This window comes from Opisthorchis viverrini (genome assembly GCF_000715545.1).
Source record: "Opisthorchis viverrini unplaced genomic scaffold opera_v5_159, whole genome shotgun sequence".
Taxonomy (NCBI): Eukaryota; Metazoa; Platyhelminthes; class Trematoda; order Opisthorchiida; family Opisthorchiidae; genus Opisthorchis; species Opisthorchis viverrini.
In genome coordinates, this window is record NW_008751816.1 from 846,089 (window position 1) to 867,782 (window position 21,694).

A 21,694-nucleotide genomic window follows, 5' to 3' on the forward strand; every position below is an offset into this window, starting at 1 on the left:
ATTCAAGTCTATACCGCTGTTAGTTAAGGCTGAGGCTCACCCTTTCAGTTTCTCCTCAATCTCGGAACGAGAGGGAGCGAGCAACACTATTTCGTCGGCGCAAGCGCCCCAACTCCACAATCATAACTGCGCTTTTAGCGGCTTTCAAGCCCATACCTGCAGCTGTTAAGGCTGAGGCTCACCCTTTCAGTTTCTCCTCAATCTCGGAACGAGAGGGAGCGAGCAACACTATTTCGTCGGCGTACGCCAGCGCCCCAATTCTTGTGCCCTCTAAGTTATAGCCGAAATGTGGACGGCATTGTTTCACCACCTTATCCATTACCATCATAAACAGCAGGGGAGATAAGGGATCACCCTGCCGCATACCGCGCTTGGACTTTACGTCCTCATCGTTCAGGTTGACAACGCCATCGGAGTATAGGCGTCTTAGATAGCGCACAAGGGACATCGGGGCTCCATGTTCCTGGGCTACTTGCAAGATTGTATCGTGATAAGCTCTATCAAATGCTTTCGATATATCCAAAATGCCTGCCGCTATCGGCCGAACCGTATCGTGCAGCGAGTGCAGTATGGCGTTTAGCAGACTCGAGGCTTCAAGACATCCGTCGCGCTCTTGTAAAGCGAATTGGATACTCTCTAGTTTGACCACCCTCCGCCAACGACGGAAGAGAAGCTTATGCAACAGCCTCAGGACTACCAAAGAAATTGCAATGGGTCGGTAGTCCCCCGGGGACGCTGGGGACACTGTTTTAGGGATCAGTGGGATCCTCGCCCTCGAGAGGGTTCTGGGTGGTAGCTCGGTCACCAAAAATAAATTCAGCAACTGGGCTAGAGTACTCGGTTTCCACGTGAGCAGTTTCCAAGCATCCTTTTTATCCATCCCAGGTGAAGACCCCACCGATTCCTTCAATGCCCCAGTGACCTCGGCACTGGTTATTGGGCTCAGTATGCTCCATTTCTGGACAGTGGTTGGCACCGGTCGCGTGTCGAGATGAGCTTCAGCTCCCAAGACCGCTTTCCAGTACTCCATCGTACCCTTGGGCTTGGCCTCGGCGCACTTCCAGAGTTCCTTCCACTGTCCATCCAGAACACACTTTGCCGCCTCCTTCCGCTTACGTTTGAACAGGCTTTGCAGTCGGGCATAAGTCACTCTCCGTCGTGCCTTCTGGGATTTTGGAACACACTTCCGCACTGCTCCCTTCTGGGGAGTCCAGACATCAGGGAATATACGTTTCACCACACTGGTCAGGCGCGCCCTCGCCTGAACCACATTCAACCTACCAGAGAGCATCATCTCCGCAATATCGCCGAGCGCTCGGGCTTCCGGCTGCCTCTCGGCCTGCCGCGCACTATCAGCGATGCACACCAGCTAGGAATTTCGCCAGTCAGCGCAGTCAGAGTCATCCACAGATCGGCCGTCCACCACTCCCTCATCATCCATAATGCAAGTGTTCACGTCCGAAGGAGGGCACTCTTTCTCATCCCCCGAAGACCAAATAGGCCGCCGGCAGGGGTTCGGTCGTGTCCACTCCTTGTCAGATGACCAAGCACATTCCGGAATCTTCGGAAGCGGTTTAGGTCGCCTCTTCGCACCATTTCCAGTCTTATATTTGGAAATACCGGACCATTGCATTTTAATCAAGCGCTTTTTAACAGCCCCTGCTGACCTACTAGCGAACTTCGCTGCCAATGCAGCATACAACTCGGATTTCACCGGGATCGAGCTGGCCATTCCATCTGCCAACTGTACCAGTTTTAACGAATTGTACTCACTCCATTCACCTTTTCTGCGTGGTAGCAGTTTTGCAGCAGTTTTAGTCTCTTGTCATTCAATTCGACCGGGTGCCTGTGACGCTTATGCTGGCCGAGGCCTCTAGCGGTCTTGTAGGACAACCCACATACTTCGCAAACAAAATTTCCATCGTAGACATTCAATCTCCGCTCTACACTTACCGGTGGATCAGTCCGGCTGGGAAGATCCTCCACTTGGGAACCGGTACTCGTAGATGCACCGGAAGTTTTTTCAGAAATTGAGGGTAACGTAACCAAGTGGAAACCCCGACAAGGGTGGTTGGCCCTGACGGGTGGTCTGAAGTTTGGCTGAGAAGGGATCAACGCTTTTCAGGGCTCACCCTTCTGACTCCGGCGGGAACCACGAGGAGGTAAACAGACCATGCAACCATGGCTCCCGGTTAAGAGAGTCATAGTTACTCCCGCCTATAACTGGAACCATGGTGATCCCGGGAGCACATGTTTGTTTGTGTGTACCTTGTCGCGCGCACATTTGCATCAAATGAGAGCACTACCGCTCATAGTGCTATTCGCTCATTTGCAAGTGGGGATGGTGTTGACTTGAGAACCGAATCCCCCGTTTATGAAACTGCTACACAAAGGCTGCCATAGGTTTCCACTAGAAAAGTGTTCACCATTTTACTCATTTGGTAGTGAGTGCCACACTCCATAAGTGTTTGATTTGGCGTTGAGGCGTGAAATGAAATTGCTAAAAACCTCTGAACTTGACCCTGAATGGGCCAAATCGGTAGCCAGGTGCTTTCATCCTTATGATTAACGTCCTGTCGAGCGAGTAGCCTTATACTTAATTATCATTCCAAATGAAACGTTAGGTGGCTTCTGGTCGGCTCATTAGAGGCTGTTGTAGACGAGAAGTTCGTGTGAATCCCCCTTCAATATTACCCTAATTTGGAATTAGAAATTCGTCCAATGTTGTGGCCGAATAGAAAGAGATTGATTGGTATTGGAGCAATACGTTATCGTTAGTGGCCGTCGAAAATTTTTAATCACCCTCAAAAACTAGTATTCCTTTTCTCTTCCTTATCATCTAGAACCCGTATTGGTCCTTGGCGGGTCTAGTTTACTTTGCAACCACTGCCACCATTCTACCAAATCTCATAAGTTTAGGTGAAAGACAAACACCAGAACATTATGATGCTCCCTTTTATATAAAGGTATCTCGTCCTATCCACAAAAACAGGAGCGGTTGCGCCTTGGTGTAAAGGGCCCCAAGACTGAAGAGCATGGGAATAGAAGCAGCTGAATCTTGTGGTAGAGGGGGATTCCAGCCTGGGAGCGTGAGGCGGTAGCCTTATTTGAACCGGCGAATTCGCGAAGGGATGGCCAGATAACCTGAGTTTAATGATAAAGGAACTCAGCGATACAAGCCGTAACAGGGAAGCGCTAGTTTCACTGTCACTGATGATGATGGATCTACGATAGATGGGTCGTGTGCCACGCATGCCAAGTCATTGTCTACTGAGAGCTCTTCTGTTCCCTGTGCTCAATTTGGATGAGTGAAAATCCGGAGCTGGACGAAGTATAACTCGACAAGGGGGAATTTAGGGTAATGCGGGAGGTCCGATTGTTTTTTATGCTGCCCGCCTTCCAGATTAGGACCTTATGATTGCGTGGGTGAAGACGTCAAACGCATGTCATTTGCGTGCATGCCGCAATTCCTTTCCAGACTGTCTGACCTGTTGTTGGGGGAAATCGTACCCTGGGTGATTTTCCTAGCCTACCACTGGGTTCCTGTCCCTGTCAAGTCCATATTTAATTAAACTGACATAATTATACGTCAAACAAGCACTAACATTTTCTCTGTGACGTTGGTGTTAATGATTACGAGTATTGACTTCCCGCGGCCAGAAAGTCGTAGGAAATATTTGGCCGAGCAAAGCAGCAATCCACCTGGACAAATCTGAGTTTCCCTCCTCTCCCTCTTTCACTTTAGAAGATCCTTTGCATGAATCGACTCTGACGGACAAATCAGAACCGGATCCTGGACTGAATCTGGCGGGACGAAAACCAAGAGAGCGCAGTAGTATTGAGGAGACCGCACTCAATAAAGAGCACCGGGCATCTTTGGAAAGGCAAGTGGTCTATCTGTGGTATTTTGCTTCGTCTTTTGCAATCGGTATTTCGTTGCGCAACTGCGATTCTGTCCAGTGTTTTTATGTGTTATTACACTCTCCCTCCTTGTAGTGTTCGTTCTAGCCGTCGAGATTCAGACTCCAAACTGCGGCGGCTACAAAAGTCCATGTCGGTTCAGTTGGATGACAGAGACGATACCACGGCAGACGATGAGGAAGCGGTGAGATTTTCACCTACGAGTTGTCATCCTGAGTCCATACACGACCGAGTGTCTTCTTTTGACGAGTGGAGTCGTTTCGCTGCATCTCCCGAAGAATTCCACAAGGATGAAGCTGAGCCAACAGACAAAACAGTGTACAGTCCTACGCACGTATCAGAGGGAGAGAAGATGGAGCCATCTTCTGCTCAACCTGTTTCCAAGTCACTGGCTCGCCAGCGTTGGCACGATGCCTTCAATCGTGTTTGTAGTCGTTTAGGGACAGTAAGTGTCGTCCATACTCTGCACTTTTCAACCAACTGAGTTCTTTGTCTTTCAACTGACTGGCTTTTCTTTGTATTGTTTGTGTTACAGGACAGTATGCTGTTTCCATTTGATACGTAAGTTTGTAGCACTCCCTCAGTTCCCTTTTTTGTCCATGATTCTATTGTGTGGAGGTTAAATTCATGCGTGGTCGCTTTGTAGACACTAGCATCACAAGGCTAAATTATTGTAACCTGGGGAGCGATTCTCACGTCCGTTTACGAGGACTGACTTGGTCTGCATCATTGGTCGTCACACCTGTCCTCTGTTCAGAGAGACCACCATATACGGCTTGGAGATAGTGTTTTGACTTAACTATGATCCTCCTAACTGCCTGCTCCCATTGTCGTTCTAACTCCCCTCTTGTACTCTCACTTATCACTAAGTGTGGTCTTAAGCGATGTCAGTTACAGTGAGCCCTTCCTTTATCACTCTATAGTGGTCGCGCGGCGGATCGCCATTCCTCGTTTTATACCAGCATCGACAGCATGCCGGATATTCGACTGAAAAAGAAACCGATAGCTCTCGTCAGTGATTTGGTAAGTCAGTTCACAGTTTTTCGCGACTGCATTTATGACTTTTTCAGCCTAATACATCTCAGTATTTGTCTTGAGTTGGCTCGATAAAGGTTTTCGATAGAAATCTAGTTACTACAGAAAACAGTGTGGATCTTCATAGTTATCCACCCATCCGACGGAACAGGACACTTTCAAACCACCAGCTTTAGGAGCCCGGGACGACTGAGTCATCAAGGCGCGAACTGACTGGCCGAAATGTCCGTGGTTCATACCCAGCCACAGCGACTCGACTGTTCCCGCTTAGGCTCTGGTAACCTGGCCTTATCTCAGCCCTCAGGTTTCCTTCGTGTGACATGGTAGCTAGATACCGGAAGGGTGTTACGGCAGAATGATTATTTTTTATCATTGCTTCGGCTTGGGAGTGGCGAAGATATCTCACTTTCGCAACGTCTACTACGTCGTATTCACTCCTTTCATCTCTTTCGCTAGATCGGATAGTGGACATTCATAAAGGCAAACTATGGAAAATTTCTGGAGGAAAAACAGCTAATTAAGCTTTCCGTCCTGATTGAGTTCTATCACGCGTATGTAGCTCGACAGTGGTCGCCAAAATTTCTCACATAAGCTGAACCGAGAAAATCGCCTAAAGATACACAGAGTTCTTTACAGTCGACCGTAGAAGCTCGCTTCAGCAAGTATCTCAAAACCTGTTATCATCAACTTAATCTTGATAAAACGCATCAAATGTATTGCCGATTCAAGCCACTGATAACGAAGATTAACTACACTCTTCGATAACACTTGATTTATAGTTACCCTTCTATCCAGGCTTTTGGATCTTCGATTAGACTTATTCAGGCGAACTGCACACTCATTGAAGCCTGCACAATATTCAGCACCCATCACATGAATGACTTCGAGTTTGTGAACAGTTTGAATGCCCGTTTTAGCGTGCTCTTGGTTGAAAATGTCCTGCTTTCTGACCTCACTTTTTTCTGCTCACTCTTCGTGTGTTTTCTTAGTAACCAAAGCTATTTCCTGTACACTGGTTGCATGAAGCCAGTTCAGCGGCTCAATCCAAATTTGCTAACTGCAATGCTCTGCTTCTTTTCCTTCTGCTCAGGTTATTCAAGTAAGCTTTTTGTCCATTTTCTGTACGACGTGTATCGTTGTCGTTGTCTTCACAAAACTTGTCTATTTTGGCACATAATGCCATATTTGATGTCGCCCTCCACTTCTTAGACCATGGCTGTCCAGAAACGGAATATGGGCACAGCGAGCGCCAACCTGATCACACGACAGTCAATCAATGACGAGGAGTTGGTGAGTTGCCAATAAGCACTCTTTTTCCTTATGATCGCTACTCTGAAGTCTTTGTGGGCTTTTCCGCTAACCTCGAACACAGCTTGCCAATAGCGCGTATTATCGATCTGACAAGTATTAACCCCAAGGTCTTTTGACATTGTGAGTGGTGTCCAAACTTATTCATGAACGTCCCGATGTACCTTGCTGTGGACTAACGAGTTACGTACCTATACTAATTGATTGTCATCAGAAGATTGTGAAAAACAATTGAACTGTGCCATTCTGACGGATTGAATTGTATGACTGTGTGCTTTTGCCCGAAATTCCATTTAGGCCAACATAGTCACTGGTTCTCTATTGGGAGTCTTTTAACCGCTATGTTTCACTTGTTCTTTTCTCTACCCACCTCGCAGAAACAACACGTCTACAAAAAGACTTTGCAGGCGCTACTGTATCCAATCTCCAGCAACACTCCGCACAAATTTCAAGTCTGGTCAGCGACCAGTCCAACCTACTGTTATGAATGTGAAGGGCTTTTGTGGGGTATTGCCCGTCAGGGTCTTCGCTGTACCGAGTGTGGTGTCAAGTGTCATGACAAATGTCGTGAATTGTTGAATGCAGACTGCCTGCAACGTAAGTTCTCAGGTGTCTGTCGCGTTCTATTCTGATGGTTAGGTTATTTACTGAGCTTGTCACTTTCTGCAGAGGTTTCACTACCGTTTTGCGCGACAATGTCCGTGATTTGTGGTGTGTGTGGAAGTTGGAGTTTATGCTTATATGCAATCAGTCCACCAATCTAGACTGACCTTTGGATGAGTGACGAATCGAATAGCCGGTCCTCTTGCTTGAATGTTCCGATTAGTCGGCATCTTAGTGGACTTTGAACTTCATCTCTCCAATTCATCCACTAGACTTTTGCTTCGTTGGTCCCACAGTGTGGCCTGCCATCTGGTCCGTTTGTTTGGTCGTGGGCTAAGCTCAGCAAACTATCCCAACTTCAACTATATAACCAGAGCCACTAGCATTTTCCGTTACATTTGCATCTTCGCGTTAATTTAGCTGTTCCACAATCTGTTTTTTTTATCACACCACTCTGAGTCAAATACGAGACACGTTTTTTTCACTCCCAAAGAAATCCAGGGCTAATTGGACACCCTTGATGGGTCTGTTTTTCCAAACAGTCGGCCACTGGGGAGATGCGTGGTTAACCGCAGAGCAGAGTAGTATCATGAAATGGACACAGATGCCTTCAGTTTTTTCACTTATAATTCAAGAAATTGGTCGCTTTCGTTTAGTAAATCCCCTAACGACTGATGACTACAACGCAGACATGTGCCCTATCTCGCCATAGATGATGTGGCCTTTGAGTCTATTCCATTGACGGACAAATGCAGGCCAATTATGAACGGTAATGATGAACGTCAGGTACCCCATCAAGGCATTTCTGTGACACATGACTGATCGAATGTCGTTTCTCGATGTTTTGATTGTGAGACCCTAGGACGGCCCAGCATTTGTCGTCGGCATATCGAATGGGTACATTGGCCAAATACTGTTTGGTATTGAGACGTGTTCTCCAATTCGATACAAACAACCCTGGGCCGTATCCAGGTATCGTAATACAAGTCTCCTTTTGTTGTTCAGTGTACTTTGAGACCGAATAATCGAATGCGATGTAAAAGACCTCATAATGAAGGTTCACAAAGAGAGCAGTTCATCCGGCTTTGCCGTGCACATGTGACAGTCTGTTGCGTTAACTAGGAATCACTGGATTCGGGTTTATGACATACTCGATACTACCGATAATAGTAAATATAAATCATTCAGCTGCAGCACCCTTTCGGTGCCTAGCTGCCATTCCACACGAATGAGGCACGAGGGCTGGGATACTGTCAGGTTGCCCAAGCCTAGACAGGGGAAGTCGAGAGGTAGAGGTCGGGTTCGAACCACGGACCTTCCGGTCAAAAGATTCGTGTTCTGACCACTTGGTCCATCTCGCCCCCATGCTACCAAATTAATAAACGATTGTCTACACAAGCACGTTAACTCTATAATGATCTCTCTACAATATCACATTCGGTATCATAACCGTTCTTCGCGATGAGTGAATGGGATGTTTAAAAGAACGAACAAGAGAACGTCTATCCAATTGCATTTGGGTGCTATCGATCTGAGGGTCATACTATCATCTGTTAAGTATTTGATTGAGAAAAAGGCGCAACTTTGAGCTGCAACCACCTTTTAAAGTCGTTATGAGGAGGCGCTGTTTAGAGAGCGTAGCTCAACTGCCAAGACAGGTGGGTGTAAACTGTATCCCAAAATCCGCAAAGACCACTTTGTCACAAGCTTGCGAATGACGGTGGGTCGCATGCTCGATGAGGTTTGAACTTATTCGTAGCTGTGTAGTTTGCTCAGCTTGTTCGTCGGAGACTGGCTTTTACCTTGCGACACCAATCTTCTGGCACCAGAGTATGCCCATTATGTGCCCCAGTCGGTCTTCCGAACCAAGGTTACCAATTGCTTGCGCTTTTCACATGCATATGCACGTACATTATGTCGGTGCTGTGCCCCAAAACTTACACTTACACCCTACTGGGAAGCGACAACGCTGTGCTTATGGGACCCTTATCACGATACTTGTTTCAAATACCGAGTAATCCTTTTCCTCTTCACTCCCATGCACTCCGTTCAAATCACACATGAATTTGGTTTTCCGAGGTCATTACTGTTTAGCGAAGATGAACAATATACTGCATTTCTCGGTAACGCCGAATTTCATCTCGTGCTTATCTATCGACCCACGATTCAGTGCAATGTTATTCTCAGTTTGAGCCCGTTCTCTCCACAGCCAACTTATATTGATTTCTTTCACGTTTGAATGGAGTTCACGGTGTTTTGTTCCATTCTTCCCGAGTTGTGTTTTCGACTCAGTGGGCTACTCGAATGTCAGACTGGAATACCCACCCATCCCGTACGCACGATTCTTGACTGAGCTATTCTGCTGTCCGGTTGGTAGGCAAGGGAACACATTGTTAAGTTTGTTCCATACGTCGTTGTCATTTATCCTCTCTGCGATAGGACAATTTAACGCCCCAAATCCTCAAAGTTTCTCTCATTTTTGTCTTAGTATTTTAGCTATACATGAACTAAGGCACTTGTAATTGGGATGAAAGAAGTTTGAGGCTGCAAGATTATTGGAATTTTTTTGTCGTTAAGTTGGAAACAAGAAATTCCCACGATAGGTTACTAAACTATCTGGGGAAAATCCTCATAAAGCCTCCCATGGTAAATATCGGAATTAGGCAAACGTTTCAAAAAACACATTTCTTAAGGGGGTGCCTTGAGTGTGTTCTCTTTCTTTCGGGTCCCCGCTATGAGCTGGCCAATTGGAGTTGGTAGCAGAAGCCAGAGCAGTCTCCATGACCCAGCTCACATTCTTAGATTATGTTACTAGAGGATCATGTCTCTGGACCGTCCATTTTAAACCTAATACATTTCCCCGCGTTTTCTCAGTGAGTAAAAAGTTTATTCTCTTTATTTGTCGCTTTTGTGGCTATACCTACCTAATGAGCAGCATTCCCCAATCCTAGCCAGCACTACCAACTTTCAGGGGCACGAGTACAGACATTCCCATCAATACGGCTATCTCGACCATCGACGCAATTTCTCCATATATATATATATATATATATATATATATAGTGGGCCGCCTATAGAAAACCCTGTTGATAATATGCACATCAAACGTGGTGCTACTAAAACAATAACTTCCAGGCGTTGCATCCCACAGTTATCTAATCTATACTACACCAGAATAATCGCAGTCACACCCTGTGGAACCGGGGAAGGTTCAGCATAACTAATCCACCTCGAACCAATGAACATTTGGATTATTCACTGTTACCATGGAGAGAATCACTCATGATGCGATTTCCACATGATGCGTTGTGATAACAGTGGACATTCCATTCTGACTGAATGTTGGGTGCCGCGATTTGTGGCACTCGCCCATTGCGTTTGAAGCTGTAATAAATGCAACACCCCTTACTGCGCTTCGGTTTTGTTTAAAAGGAACGCCGAAATTTGCAATAAAAGAAATGTTTGTATTAGATTCACGCAAAATATACCGTCAATTAATATCACCTTCTCAGTGATGCCATACTCTTCCCTCTTTTATATTCTTATTTGAGTAGTTTCATTCCTTGGATGGAGGAAACCCGTTACGAAACTCATGACTTCATTGTGAAGTTTCGCGCATTTCAACTCCTTGTCTTTTCACATACAGGCGCTGCCGAAAAGTCCACCAAACAAGGTGCGGACGACAAAGCCCAAGCAATCATTCAAGCTATGACCGCGCTGATGCGTCAGCGGACTAATGAATGCCCTGATCTGTTCGACCTCGTCGGTAAAGTGTTCAAAGTGGACGAAAAGACCCACGAACGGAACTTGGCGCAAGCACAACAGAGCATTTTGGATGGAACCAGTAAATGGTCAGCGAAAATTGCGATAACAGGTAAAGTTTTCTGGATGAACCTAAATGGGAAGAAGCTGATTTCATGCTCCCGCCTCTTTCGGCCTCTTTCACACGAGGGTCTCCCCAACCTTTTTTAATTTGTAGAATATATATCGTTGATGGGACTTTATTCGTCATTGGACTTGGATTAGGAATGCTGTTTAGTGTTTGATGGAACTTTAGTATACCACAGAAACTTTACGCCGTTTTCCCTTGGGGTTGCGTTTCCATCCTACCCTGTTGATAATATGCACATCAAACGTGGTGCTACTAAAACAACAACTTCCAGGCGTTGCATCCCACAGTTATCTAATCTATACTACACCAGAATAATCGCAGTCACACCCTGTGGGACCGGGGAAGGTTCAGCATAACTAATCCACCTCGAACCAATGAACATTTGGATTATTCACTGTTACCATGGAGAGAATCACTCATGATGCGATTTCCACATGATGCGTTGTGATAACAGTGGACATTCCATTCTGACTGAATGTTGGGTGCCGCGATTTGTGGCACTCGCCCATTGCGTTTGAAGCTGTAATAAATGCAACACCCCTTACTGCGCTTCGGTTTTGTTTAAAAGGAACGCCGAAATTTGCAATAAAAGAAATGTTTGTATTAGATTCACGCAAAATATACCGTCAATTAATATCACCTTCTCAGTGATGCCATACTCTTCCCTATTTTATATTCTTATTTGAGTAGTTTCATTCCTTGGATGGAGGAAACCCGTTACGAAACTCATGACTTCATTGTGAAGTTTCGCGCATTTCAACTCCTTGTCTTTTCACATACAGGCGCTGCCGAAAAGTCCACCAAACAAGGTGCGGACGACAAAGCCCAAGCAATCATTCAAGCTATGACCGCGCTGATGCGTCAGCGGACTAATGAATGCCCTGATCTGTTCGACCTCGTCGGTAAAGTGTTCAAAGTGGACGAAAAGACCCACGAACGGAACTTGGCGCAAGCACAACAGAGCATTTTGGATGGAACCAGTAAATGGTCAGCGAAAATTGCGATAACAGGTAAAGTTTTCTGGATGAACCTAAATGGGAAGAAGCTGATTTCATGCTCCCGCCTCTTTCGGCCTCTTTCACACGAGGGTCTCCCCAACCTTTTTTAATTTGTAGAATATATATCGTTGATGGGACTTTATTCGTCATTGGACTTGGATTAGGAATGCTGTTTAGTGTTTGATGGAACTTTAGTATACCACAGAAACTTTACGCCGTTTTCCCTTGGGGTTGCGTTTCCATCCTCTTACAGTGTTAATTTCAGTTCTCTGTTCTTCTCTTTCTTAATCTAACAGTCAAATGTGCGCAGGGTTTGATCGGAAAGGACAAAACCGGTACCAGCGACCCGTACGTCACAGTTCAGGTGGGCAAAGTCAAGAAAAGAACCAAGACGGTGCCACAGGAGTTGAACCCAGTGTGGAATGAAAAATTCTGTTTGTGAGTACAATTTACCAGCCGCGACAGCCTGCTTCTCACTATTTTGCTATGTTTGTCTCCGATCTTGATCTTTTTCCCCATCAGGAAAACCCACTTTCTTTGAAACTATTTGAGCATAGCAGATGTTCATCCAATCAGCCTGTTGAGGCCAGGAGAATGGAGTTTCCACTTTTTTCTTTTCTGATATCACAAATTGCACCCTCAACGAAATTCCTCGCTACTTAATTCTAGAATACTCTCTACCTTCACCGATCCAACGCTCAAAGGGCTGGGTTGAACACTTACGCCCTACAGTTCATGCAAACACACCAATGGTTCAGTAATGAGCTGCTCAATATGGTTAATGGTTTTCATGGTCACTCTGAATGCAAGGCCACGGTATGAAATTGTGAGGTACGGTGTAGCATAACGTTGTATACAACGGAATGTTAAAGTTAATTGGAAAGTAGAGTAGAGCGGTGTAAGATACAGAATAGTTTTGTGTACTTTAGCACGGCGTTGTACATTACAGTATAGCCTGGTAATCGGATCACTCTGTCTGAGTAGAGCGCCTCGAAAGTTCGTGCTTCCATCGTTCTCTACTCAACGACGATGTTCGCTACTTATGGGAAAAACGGTGATGAAAACTTTGTTCTACAATGGTTGTCATTCTCAGGCGGTGCTCTTGGAGGTGCAACTCGTGAAGGTTTCGTTGAATGAGATATTTTTAGGGTCAAGTTGTCAACAGTACTCATGAGTACTCTCTGGCTTTCTCTCAAATGCCTGTCACAGTTTTCCTTAGCTATCACTGATAATTTGCTAACTACCTCATCTCCTCACAGCGAATGCCACAATGCTTCGGATCGCATCAAAATTCGTGTCTGGTAAGTTCGGTTTCTGACGCAAAATGGTATTCTTTGTTGGTGATGTTGGGAGATTTAGGGTATGGAACGCGAGAACTCCTGGATTTGAGACTCTGGAGTTTTATGGGATGTGCACTAATGATTATTCCCAATAAGGATAAAACGGCTGTACAGTGCCTCTGGGCTTTTCATCCTAGATTGTCTTCACATACAAGACGAACTCCATTAAAATAGCGTTCTTTCTCGTGACTCTCGAGCTCGGTTCATCCGTTCTTGAAATCGTTTTTTCTCGCTTGAGTACGCTATCTGAACTGTTCTAATCCCGGTGTGAGTACTGTTTTTCATCGTATAGTCTTGTCACTCTAATGCACATTATTGTGCACACCTATTGTGCTTCAAGCTCATCGTGTGCCTCTGTTTTCGGTTGACTTCCACACTCACTTTCTATAGTTATTTTACGATATAACTAGAAGCCATGGTTCCCAAATACTCTCTTTGCAATTGAGATAGGGGTCAAGTTTCTGAAGTGTATACCTCGGTAGTTTGATGAAATCCAAGTGTGTCCTAGTGATGGCACCTCGTGTTTGTATGTCATGCTACTACAACGAGTGGTTTCGATTTGTTATATTCATGAAAGGAGAGATCTTGAGTTGTTGGCGACCAATATCCCATAACCGTTACCTTTATGTCAGTTGGAGGTGGTTGGAAAACGAAATGTTGATAACTTAGTTCACCCGCTACTCAGGGGAGTGTCTTGAGCAAAGGTTTGGGCCGGATTCCTGACGGAACGCAGTCACAAAACGGTACATGATGGGATACGCCTGCTCATGCCTACTCCTTGCAGGGGGTGCCCCTAGAGGGCTCCCAACCGCAATAAGTGTTCTCATCTAACCTACCCGTTTGGACTTAATGACCGTGTGATTGTTTTGTCCCCTCTATTGACACATTCATTCCCCCTACTCGTTACCTCACCAAGGGATGAGGACTACGATCTGAAATCCAAAATCCGTCAGAAGCTTACCCGAGAATCGGACGATTTTCTCGGTCAAACTATCATTGAAGTGCGGACACTGAGCGGTGAAATGGACGTTTGGTATAATCTAGGTGGGCATTGCTCGACTCCCAATCATCTGGCTTGTGGCTTTCTGGGATACTTTTATGTTGTTTTTCTGACGGCCCCACACTTGCATGTTCTTTCTGTCTAACGTCGTCCTTGTGAGAGGAGGTGCGAGAATAAGAAATACCATCAGACTGTCGTCAACTTCATCATCTCCTACTGTGACTAACTTTCCTAGTATATGAAATTGAGTTCGGTGATTTCTTGTTTGATCCACAAACGAGTAGTTGCAATTGACGTGGATTCCTCCTTTCCTTTTTTCTATTTTTTGATCACGCCTCCTAAAATTTCATGCATATGCACAATTGCACGAAAATGATACATTGAATGCACCCGGTGAATTCGGTTTCCTCATGCGGTCCTACCCGGACCTCTACCAACATCGGGGCTTTAATAGGGACGAAGCTAACGAATTACGCGCCAAAGTGCGCTCGAAATTCACCTCGGAATCGGATGATTTTCTCGGTCAAACAATAGTCGAGCTTCGTACATTATCAGGCGAAACGGATGTTTGGTATAACTTGGGTGGGTGATGCCGAATTAATTGAAGTGACTAGTCAGGATAGCGTCGCACATTTGACCATTGAGGGCGAATGAATGGTCGGTCAATAGGCTGCTTCTGACACCAAACGGTTGGGTATTCTGCGCCAAGTTTAAGTCTTGTAGTGCAGGATAGTTAAAGTTGAGCACATTTCAACTTTTATTCCATCTCATCGCCATCCCGGACGCTATAGTCCCGTAGCAAACCGCGGCAGAGCGTGGTCGGGGACCAGTACTTCGGTTTCTATTAATTTTTCAAGTAAGCGATCGATGGAGTTGAACTTCAGTTTCCTACCTACTACTGTTACATGCTTCACTCTCAGCCAGGGCCTTTAGACGAATACACCAAGCTGTGCCAGCTCCTTGCTGCTTAGCAGAAGGTACTTTGTTAATACCTTTATTTGATAGGTCAGATCACTGGAGGTCGATCGCAGTGCGACGGTAACAACCTCCCATACATTCAGAATCTCGGGTTAATGAACTTAGAACTGGAGGTAGTGTACCTTTTCCTCACCTGTTTTGTCGTTTTGCTGGTGAATCTCAATGAAGAGTAATGTTGTAGATTATTAGGAGCACCACTACTCCAGCATCTTTCGACTCCTCTCACGTTGTCGTATTAAATGGTCGTTATTGATCGTTGACCTTGTGTCGTTATAGTCCATTGACGTCGTTGTTGTCTATCTCATCTACCGCTACCCCCCCCCCTACATGCCGTGAAACGCCCCATTGATACACTCTCTCTTGTCCTGACAGAAAAGCGCACGGACAAAAGTGCCGTTTCCGGCGCCATTCGTCTCTTCATTTCTGTGGAAATAAAGGGTGAAGAGAAGGTGGCTCCCTACCACGTTCAGTACACCTGTTTGCATGAGGTAAGTTCATACCTCGACCTTACCCCCAGCATCCATCCTGTTGTCAAGTTTCAGTCCTACAGAGATCAGGAAGATTCTTTTAGTTTGCTACATTATTCATTTTTGTTACGAAATCACCCCCTACCCCCCCCCCCCTACATGCCGTGAAACGCCCCATTGATACACTCTCTCTTGTCCTGACAGAAAAGCGCACGGACAAAAGTGCCGTTTCCGGCGCCATTCGTCTCTTCATTTCTGTGGAAATAAAGGGTGAAGAGAAGGTGGCTCCCTACCACGTTCAGTACACCTGTTTGCATGAGGTAAGTTCATACCTCGACCTTACCCCCAGCATCCATCCTGTTGTCAAGTTTCAGTCCTACAGAGATCAGGAAGATTCTTTTAGTTTGCTACATTATTCATTTTTGTTACGAAATCACTGTTCGCTTTAATTCGACCTTATTACAGCTGCAGCCTTCCCCGAATTCGCACATCACGCTCAAAATCGGTATCTACTACGAGAGTTTCTCCCCAATGAAAAGTAATGCTTCGCTTGACCTTCAGAGTGTTAAAGTCCAGAAGCATAGAAAAGGTAGCAATCGGAAATCTTCCTGAAGATTCCGACTTGTTTGAGTATGTTACAGCAGAACTACCATGGCCTTCCAAGTGAACTATTTTCGCATAAGTTGGATGCGTCCTCAGTTCCACTGTATTTCTTCATATCTCCACACAGAACATATTTCACTATCTCTGTGAAACGAACAAAAGCAAAGGAGAAGTAGAGGTCAAAATTCCGGACGCTACCGGGGTAAGCCTTATTCGGTTCACTTAAAATTCGGTGCTGTTATGTCCAGGTTGATTTTTTACTGCGCTTTCTCTCTTTATCTCGCCGTACTCTGTTACGCCGTTTTCAATAGCGCATGAAGTATTCTGTAAAAGACTTGTAGGCTTTCTTGGCGTTGTTCACTTTGTTTGCTGGTCCTCAGTTCTTATCCTTATCCCCTACTCCGTTTATCAATATTGTACTGGCTCGTTTGGATACTATCCGGCAGTAAACTGTTTTGCATGGACGAGAACCCATGACCAGCTGCTTCCGCACAACCGTATGTTCATCTAATCAAGACAAGTTCGTCCTTACTTGCACGAATTTACACAGGTCTTGTTGTCCTGCCATAATTAGCGGCACCGCACTGCCAGGTTGTCAACAGGTCGAACTTGAGCACTAGTCCTCTTCCCTCTTCCCCTTTAACTCAGTTCGGCCCTCTGTTAAAATAATATCCTTTGGAATTGTGCTAGGCGATTTGCAGACAAATCAAACCTCGCCAGTAAGGGACGCAGAGGTAGAGCGCATCGTTTTCATACTATGCTTAGTCATTCAACCTCGTTATGCACAATTCACCACCACTACCGCCCTTCATATGATCCACCTGGTTTTTACCACTTCGCCTAATTATCGGATGTCTGTGGACGAGAACTTCTTTCCAAGGGGCTTACTGAATCGGACCAATACTCGACTGTCTTTGTCCAGATTTTAAAAAAAAGTTTTCAAGTACTATCGAAACTCCCGTGATAACTTCAGAGAGCTTTCGGGAAATGTCCCTTTCAAGAAGAGGAGTACTATTCAGGGTTACTTCTATAATCCACATTGTACTTTTTACCGACACACAAGGACAGTTCCATTTGACAATAACTTGAGGTATTTGCCCCTACACTACTTCTAGGGCCTATAAAACCCCTTGGTTAACTCACCACCGATTTTGTCCTTTTCAAGGTTCGTCAAGTGGCTCAGTCTCCGAATTTCCATTTATCTTATCTTTTAGTTGAATACCAGGTTCCAAGGGTCTTTCCATATTTCCGTTGTTTCTTGAAGTGGCAAATTAGGCTACACTATTCATTTCACATCCTACATTCGCATCTGGATGATTGGATCCATGCTACGGTTCTTTTTATGAACTTCACTACCTTGTCCTGACCTTTTCGTACTAACATGTGCTTGCCTTCTCCTTCCGTCACAGGATGAAAGCTGGAAAGTGTACTTCGACCAACCTGCACAGGAAATAGTGACGGAATTCGCTATCCGCTACGGAATCGAGTCTATCTATGAGGCAATGACGTGAGTTGCTCGCTTTCTGACTTTTCGCTCACTTTGGGAGCCTTGTTTTCTATGTGAGGTTTTTTCTGTCTCGGATGCCACTTATTGATCCATACTATTTACGAATCGAGCTTGACACTTGGGTAAGGTTTCAAGCTTCCTGACAAACAATCTGGAAGTTTGCTGTGTTGCTGTCCCGTTACATTAGAACAACGTGCTCAAAATTACTGAAGGTTGAAACGGTCACTGTCATCAGCCACTTAGAGGCGGAATAGACAAAGAATGGTATATATCAAAATGTATCAGGACGTTGCATTTGCATGTTTCTTCTAGACGCATTTCCATCCAATCGATGGAATACAGCTTCTTGCAAGTGACAGCCTTTTTAAACCTGATTCCTCTTGGCATACGCTGAAGTGACTCAGCTGTTATTGTCTCATGTGTATATCCATTCCGTTTTGTCTGATGTGATTTACAGGCTGGTACGACCATTCAAATGTGCAACGTATCCTCTTGCCTGGGCGCTGATATTCGACCCTGTCCCTCGAATACAGTTCCCTGTTTATGCGGAAGCCTTTTTTCGGTGTTTAACGTGGCATTAGTTTTTTTATCTGGAATTAGTTTTCCTGTCTGGAGTACTGCGGTCCTCTCGCCCTCTCTCAAGTCGAGTAGGCCATCCATGTTACTGACACCCTTTCGAGTGAGCAATCCTCATGGCCGTCCTGATTTCCTGTCAACGTTATGTCACATTCGCTTCACTTCTAGTATTTCGCTCTTCTCAACCGTCGTTCGCGTGCGTCCAACCGCTGAAATATTGATCCTCTGCTATCTTCACATACATCATTCCTCTGTCCCCCTCCCCGTTTCCACCCTGTCAATCTGCTCATCAGGCACTTCTCCTGTCTCACCACTAAATACATGTGTACCGGTGTCCCAGCGACCATGTCCAGCCTTCTGGCCAACATTAACGCCTTCTACGCTCACACGTCCGCGTCCAGCAACCAGACCGCTTCAGAACGCTTCAGTGCGAGTAATTTTGGGGTAAGCGCTTCCCCTTTTATCTCAGTGCGACTGGTCGACGGATGGGAAAAATCGTGCATCCATTCATCACACCAGGCTATAGCGTTTCCTAACACAAAACACACTGTTTATGCTCCTTGAAGTTACCAGTATGGCGTAATTCGGAGTGATTGTTTTTGCCATACGTACAGCACGTACAGCAAAACGGCAGATTTTGCTCCATCAAAGAAAAATTGATTCCCCTTTCCCTCGAATGAATACCTTCGATGTGTTCAGAGAGACAGAGGGCAACTTTTTGCCCAGCGTTAATGGATTTTCAGCGCCAGTCAGGAAGTTTAGACAACTCTGCTTTGCGTAATTTAGCAGTTAAGTTTTTTTTGCATTCCTTCACCAGTTCATCGAATGCCCTGCTTAATTTTTACGGTTTGGCGGAGCACATGTGGACAGTGATGTACGTAGAAAATGCCCTCTTCAGTGACTACGTGGTCTCTAGATTTGCAAGATTGTTTACAGTATACGATCCCTTAATGAAATTTGTTTGTATCGCTGGTCCTCTCCTCCTCAAATTACATGAAATAAGGCCTATTTTTTCATGATTTGTGACGCTGGTTGCATTTTTAAACTATTTGTTTTTTAATCGTTTCGGGATGTTTCCAATAGAATTTCTCGCCTCTGGGGCCTACTACTCGCCACAAATTGTTTAAGCTGTAGGCAACTTCAAACCTGAGTGTACGCTATAGATAGTGATGAATTTAGTTGTCAACTTACCAGATTTCACTGTCCCAAATGTCAGTGTGTTTGAGAAATTTGGTTTTCGTGTCTTTCAAATAGCTTCTCAGAGCAAACGAGATAGGTTTTTTTTTCTAATTTCGCCCGGAGTTCTGTAACTGACACTTGATATCTGTACACATCTATAATGAGACAAACAAGTACGACGCGGTGAATCTGTGTACAAGTTCATCACCGGTTATAAATACTGGTGTTTAACTGCCACACGACAATGACGAGTGAATGCCTTAGTGAAGAGTGTACAGAAAAAGGAAGGCGAAAAGTTTTTTGTTCTTGAGGGAAAAATGATTTCAACACCCCCCCAAGATAAGCACATCTGAACACCGGGTTAGTGTACGACTCAATCAGCGGGACTAATCAGCGAGAACGGCAAACAATGTTTGAGCATTCGTAACACATGGCCAAGCAGTTGATAGTACTGGATGCTTTCACCGGTCGAAATATCTGCTGTACAACCAAATACCCGTTCTCTAATTACCTCGTTACGAATTTGTTCGCCTTATCCGAGGCATCAGCGCTCAAAAACCTGAAGACGCCTCTTATCATTTGTCCTTTGAGTGTATGTCTCGCATTTGCACAACAACACAGTCCTTACTGTAGTTTGGTACTAGCAACCTCTCTGACCCCGTCGTGTTGCTTCTTGATGCCACAAATGACGCAAATTAGCAAACTTGATTCTGGCCATTGTGGTTCGTGCACTGACTTCATCAGACACTTCCGTCAGAGCGAAAGGTATGTAAAATTCTACACAACCTCCAGTGATTCTCCTTGAATTGTAAGGGGTGTGTTCAGAAACTGTACGTTCTGAAGCATGACTGTGCACTTTGAAAGGTGCAAGACGCTTACCGGTGGTGATCCGTTTATTCAACATAGCTTGTGCTTTGTCCTAATTAAGTTTAACTGCTGACATGTCTTCATTATCTATCGGATGTTGCTCCCGTTCATGATGGACAGTATCTTTTACCTCAAATCACATCAGGATAGGTTTAACCTAGACTTTTCTATCCGTTACCCCACAAACGAACACTTTTAATGGATAAGACGTACGATCTGTGCTGTACGCTTGGACAAGCCAAGCTGTTTTCTATGCCTTTTATACCCGCGCTGAATTCCAAGCAATTAGAGCAGTCTCATGTTACTAAAGGCAGGACAGTACACTGCTTCGTAACCTTGCTACAAATGAAAGTTAAAACAATGAAGAGGAAGGATAATACAGATTTGAATAGATAATCATGGGTGACATCGGTCAAAACGTTTGCGTCCAGTGTTTGGATCACGTCCAGTTATTTTCATATGAGAAAAAATTGTTCTGGTATGGTAGGACGCCAATTCTAGATACCTTGAGAATAGTCCGAGTCTGGGTGAATAGGAGAACTGCCTTCTTAGATTATAAAGTAAATGTTTCGGATAGTTGATTCGATCGAACTGCGGCTGTGTAAGTCATTAGGGTCAGTTGTTTATCACTGTCAGGATATGTAGATTCCTCAGATGAGAATCGTGGTGTTTTTGAGGATCAAACGCAACCTCAAGACATTGGTTTGTAGAAAACGAGACTTGGTGCTGTTTTGGACGAGGAGAACCGATTCAATCAGTACAACTGTGACAGCATTTTTAGCCTTGTGGTTACTGTAGGGAGAACTCCTTTTTAAGGAAAAGTTTATGGGGATATATATATATATATATACCAAGTGCATCTGCTTGACCGATCGGAATGACCTTCAAAAACACCAGGCGAAGCCTATAAAAACTATTTTCTCCCGAAAAACGGTAACATAAATTGAACACGCCATTACTCAGTGGTCTCGTGAACATGCGCACATGAATGTATGCATAATCCCGTCAAACTTTGAATTGTCAGGCTTGCGCCTTTAAACTGAATGACTGCAGGATCTGAGCGAACCATGTTCAACTAATAATGTATCTACCAGCTGCTTCAAAAATAAATGAGACAGAGACGTCTCTCAGAAATAACAGTTTTGGTTGCCAAATGAATCTTCCTTGGAAGGGGCCACTTGTGACTAGCCTCTTCAGATAACGCCTGCGTAGGGTTAGCTAGAAAACCGAGATTACTTGGAACGTAAGTATAACCTAATCTCGCAACCAGTGGCGCTCGTGCATCAAAGCCATTGCTTTCAATACGTAGCAGCCCAGTTTCCCGTCCCCTCGGAGCAATATATAATGCAAACTAAGTGACACTGCCATCCCTCCAATTCTTGGTTGCATCCCTCACGTTCCCGTTTTCCGGTGACCAAAA

At 45.0% G+C, this 21,694-nt stretch overlaps 3 protein-coding genes across 3 annotated transcripts in view; 1 reads left to right on the forward strand and 2 right to left on the reverse strand.

Moving 5' to 3' along the window:
• The window catches only part of T265_14218 (hypothetical protein), a gene marked incomplete at both ends in the record, with an annotated part of 42,462 nt that overhangs the window by 7,294 nt on the left and 13,474 nt on the right, over positions 1 to 21,694 (forward strand). The window contains 14 exon segments of the mRNA XM_009172603.1: positions 3,746 to 3,992; positions 3,997 to 4,366; positions 4,457 to 4,482; positions 4,845 to 4,944; positions 6,166 to 6,246; positions 6,642 to 6,861; positions 10,514 to 10,741; positions 11,542 to 11,769; positions 12,054 to 12,191; positions 13,017 to 13,058; positions 15,747 to 15,862; positions 16,273 to 16,347; positions 17,555 to 17,652; positions 18,522 to 18,672. Of these exon segments, the coding sequence (XP_009170867.1) occupies positions 3,746 to 3,992; positions 3,997 to 4,366; positions 4,457 to 4,482; positions 4,845 to 4,944; positions 6,166 to 6,246; positions 6,642 to 6,861; positions 10,514 to 10,741; positions 11,542 to 11,769; positions 12,054 to 12,191; positions 13,017 to 13,058; positions 15,747 to 15,862; positions 16,273 to 16,347; positions 17,555 to 17,652; positions 18,522 to 18,672 (2,120 nt within the window).
• On the reverse strand, positions 1,370 to 1,732 carry T265_07144 (hypothetical protein; the record flags this gene model as incomplete). Its single annotated transcript, XM_009172588.1, has 1 exon — positions 1,370 to 1,732. The coding sequence occupies one exon, from the start codon at positions 1,730 to 1,732 to the stop codon at positions 1,370 to 1,372; it is 363 nt and encodes a 120-aa protein (XP_009170852.1).
• Positions 15,399 to 21,694, reverse strand: part of T265_07145 (hypothetical protein) — a gene marked incomplete at both ends in the record, with an annotated part of 8,060 nt that continues 1,764 nt past the window's right edge. The window contains one exon of the mRNA XM_009172589.1: positions 15,399 to 15,498. Coding sequence (XP_009170853.1) covers positions 15,399 to 15,498 — 100 coding nt within the window. The remainder of the gene's footprint in view (positions 15,499 to 21,694) is intronic.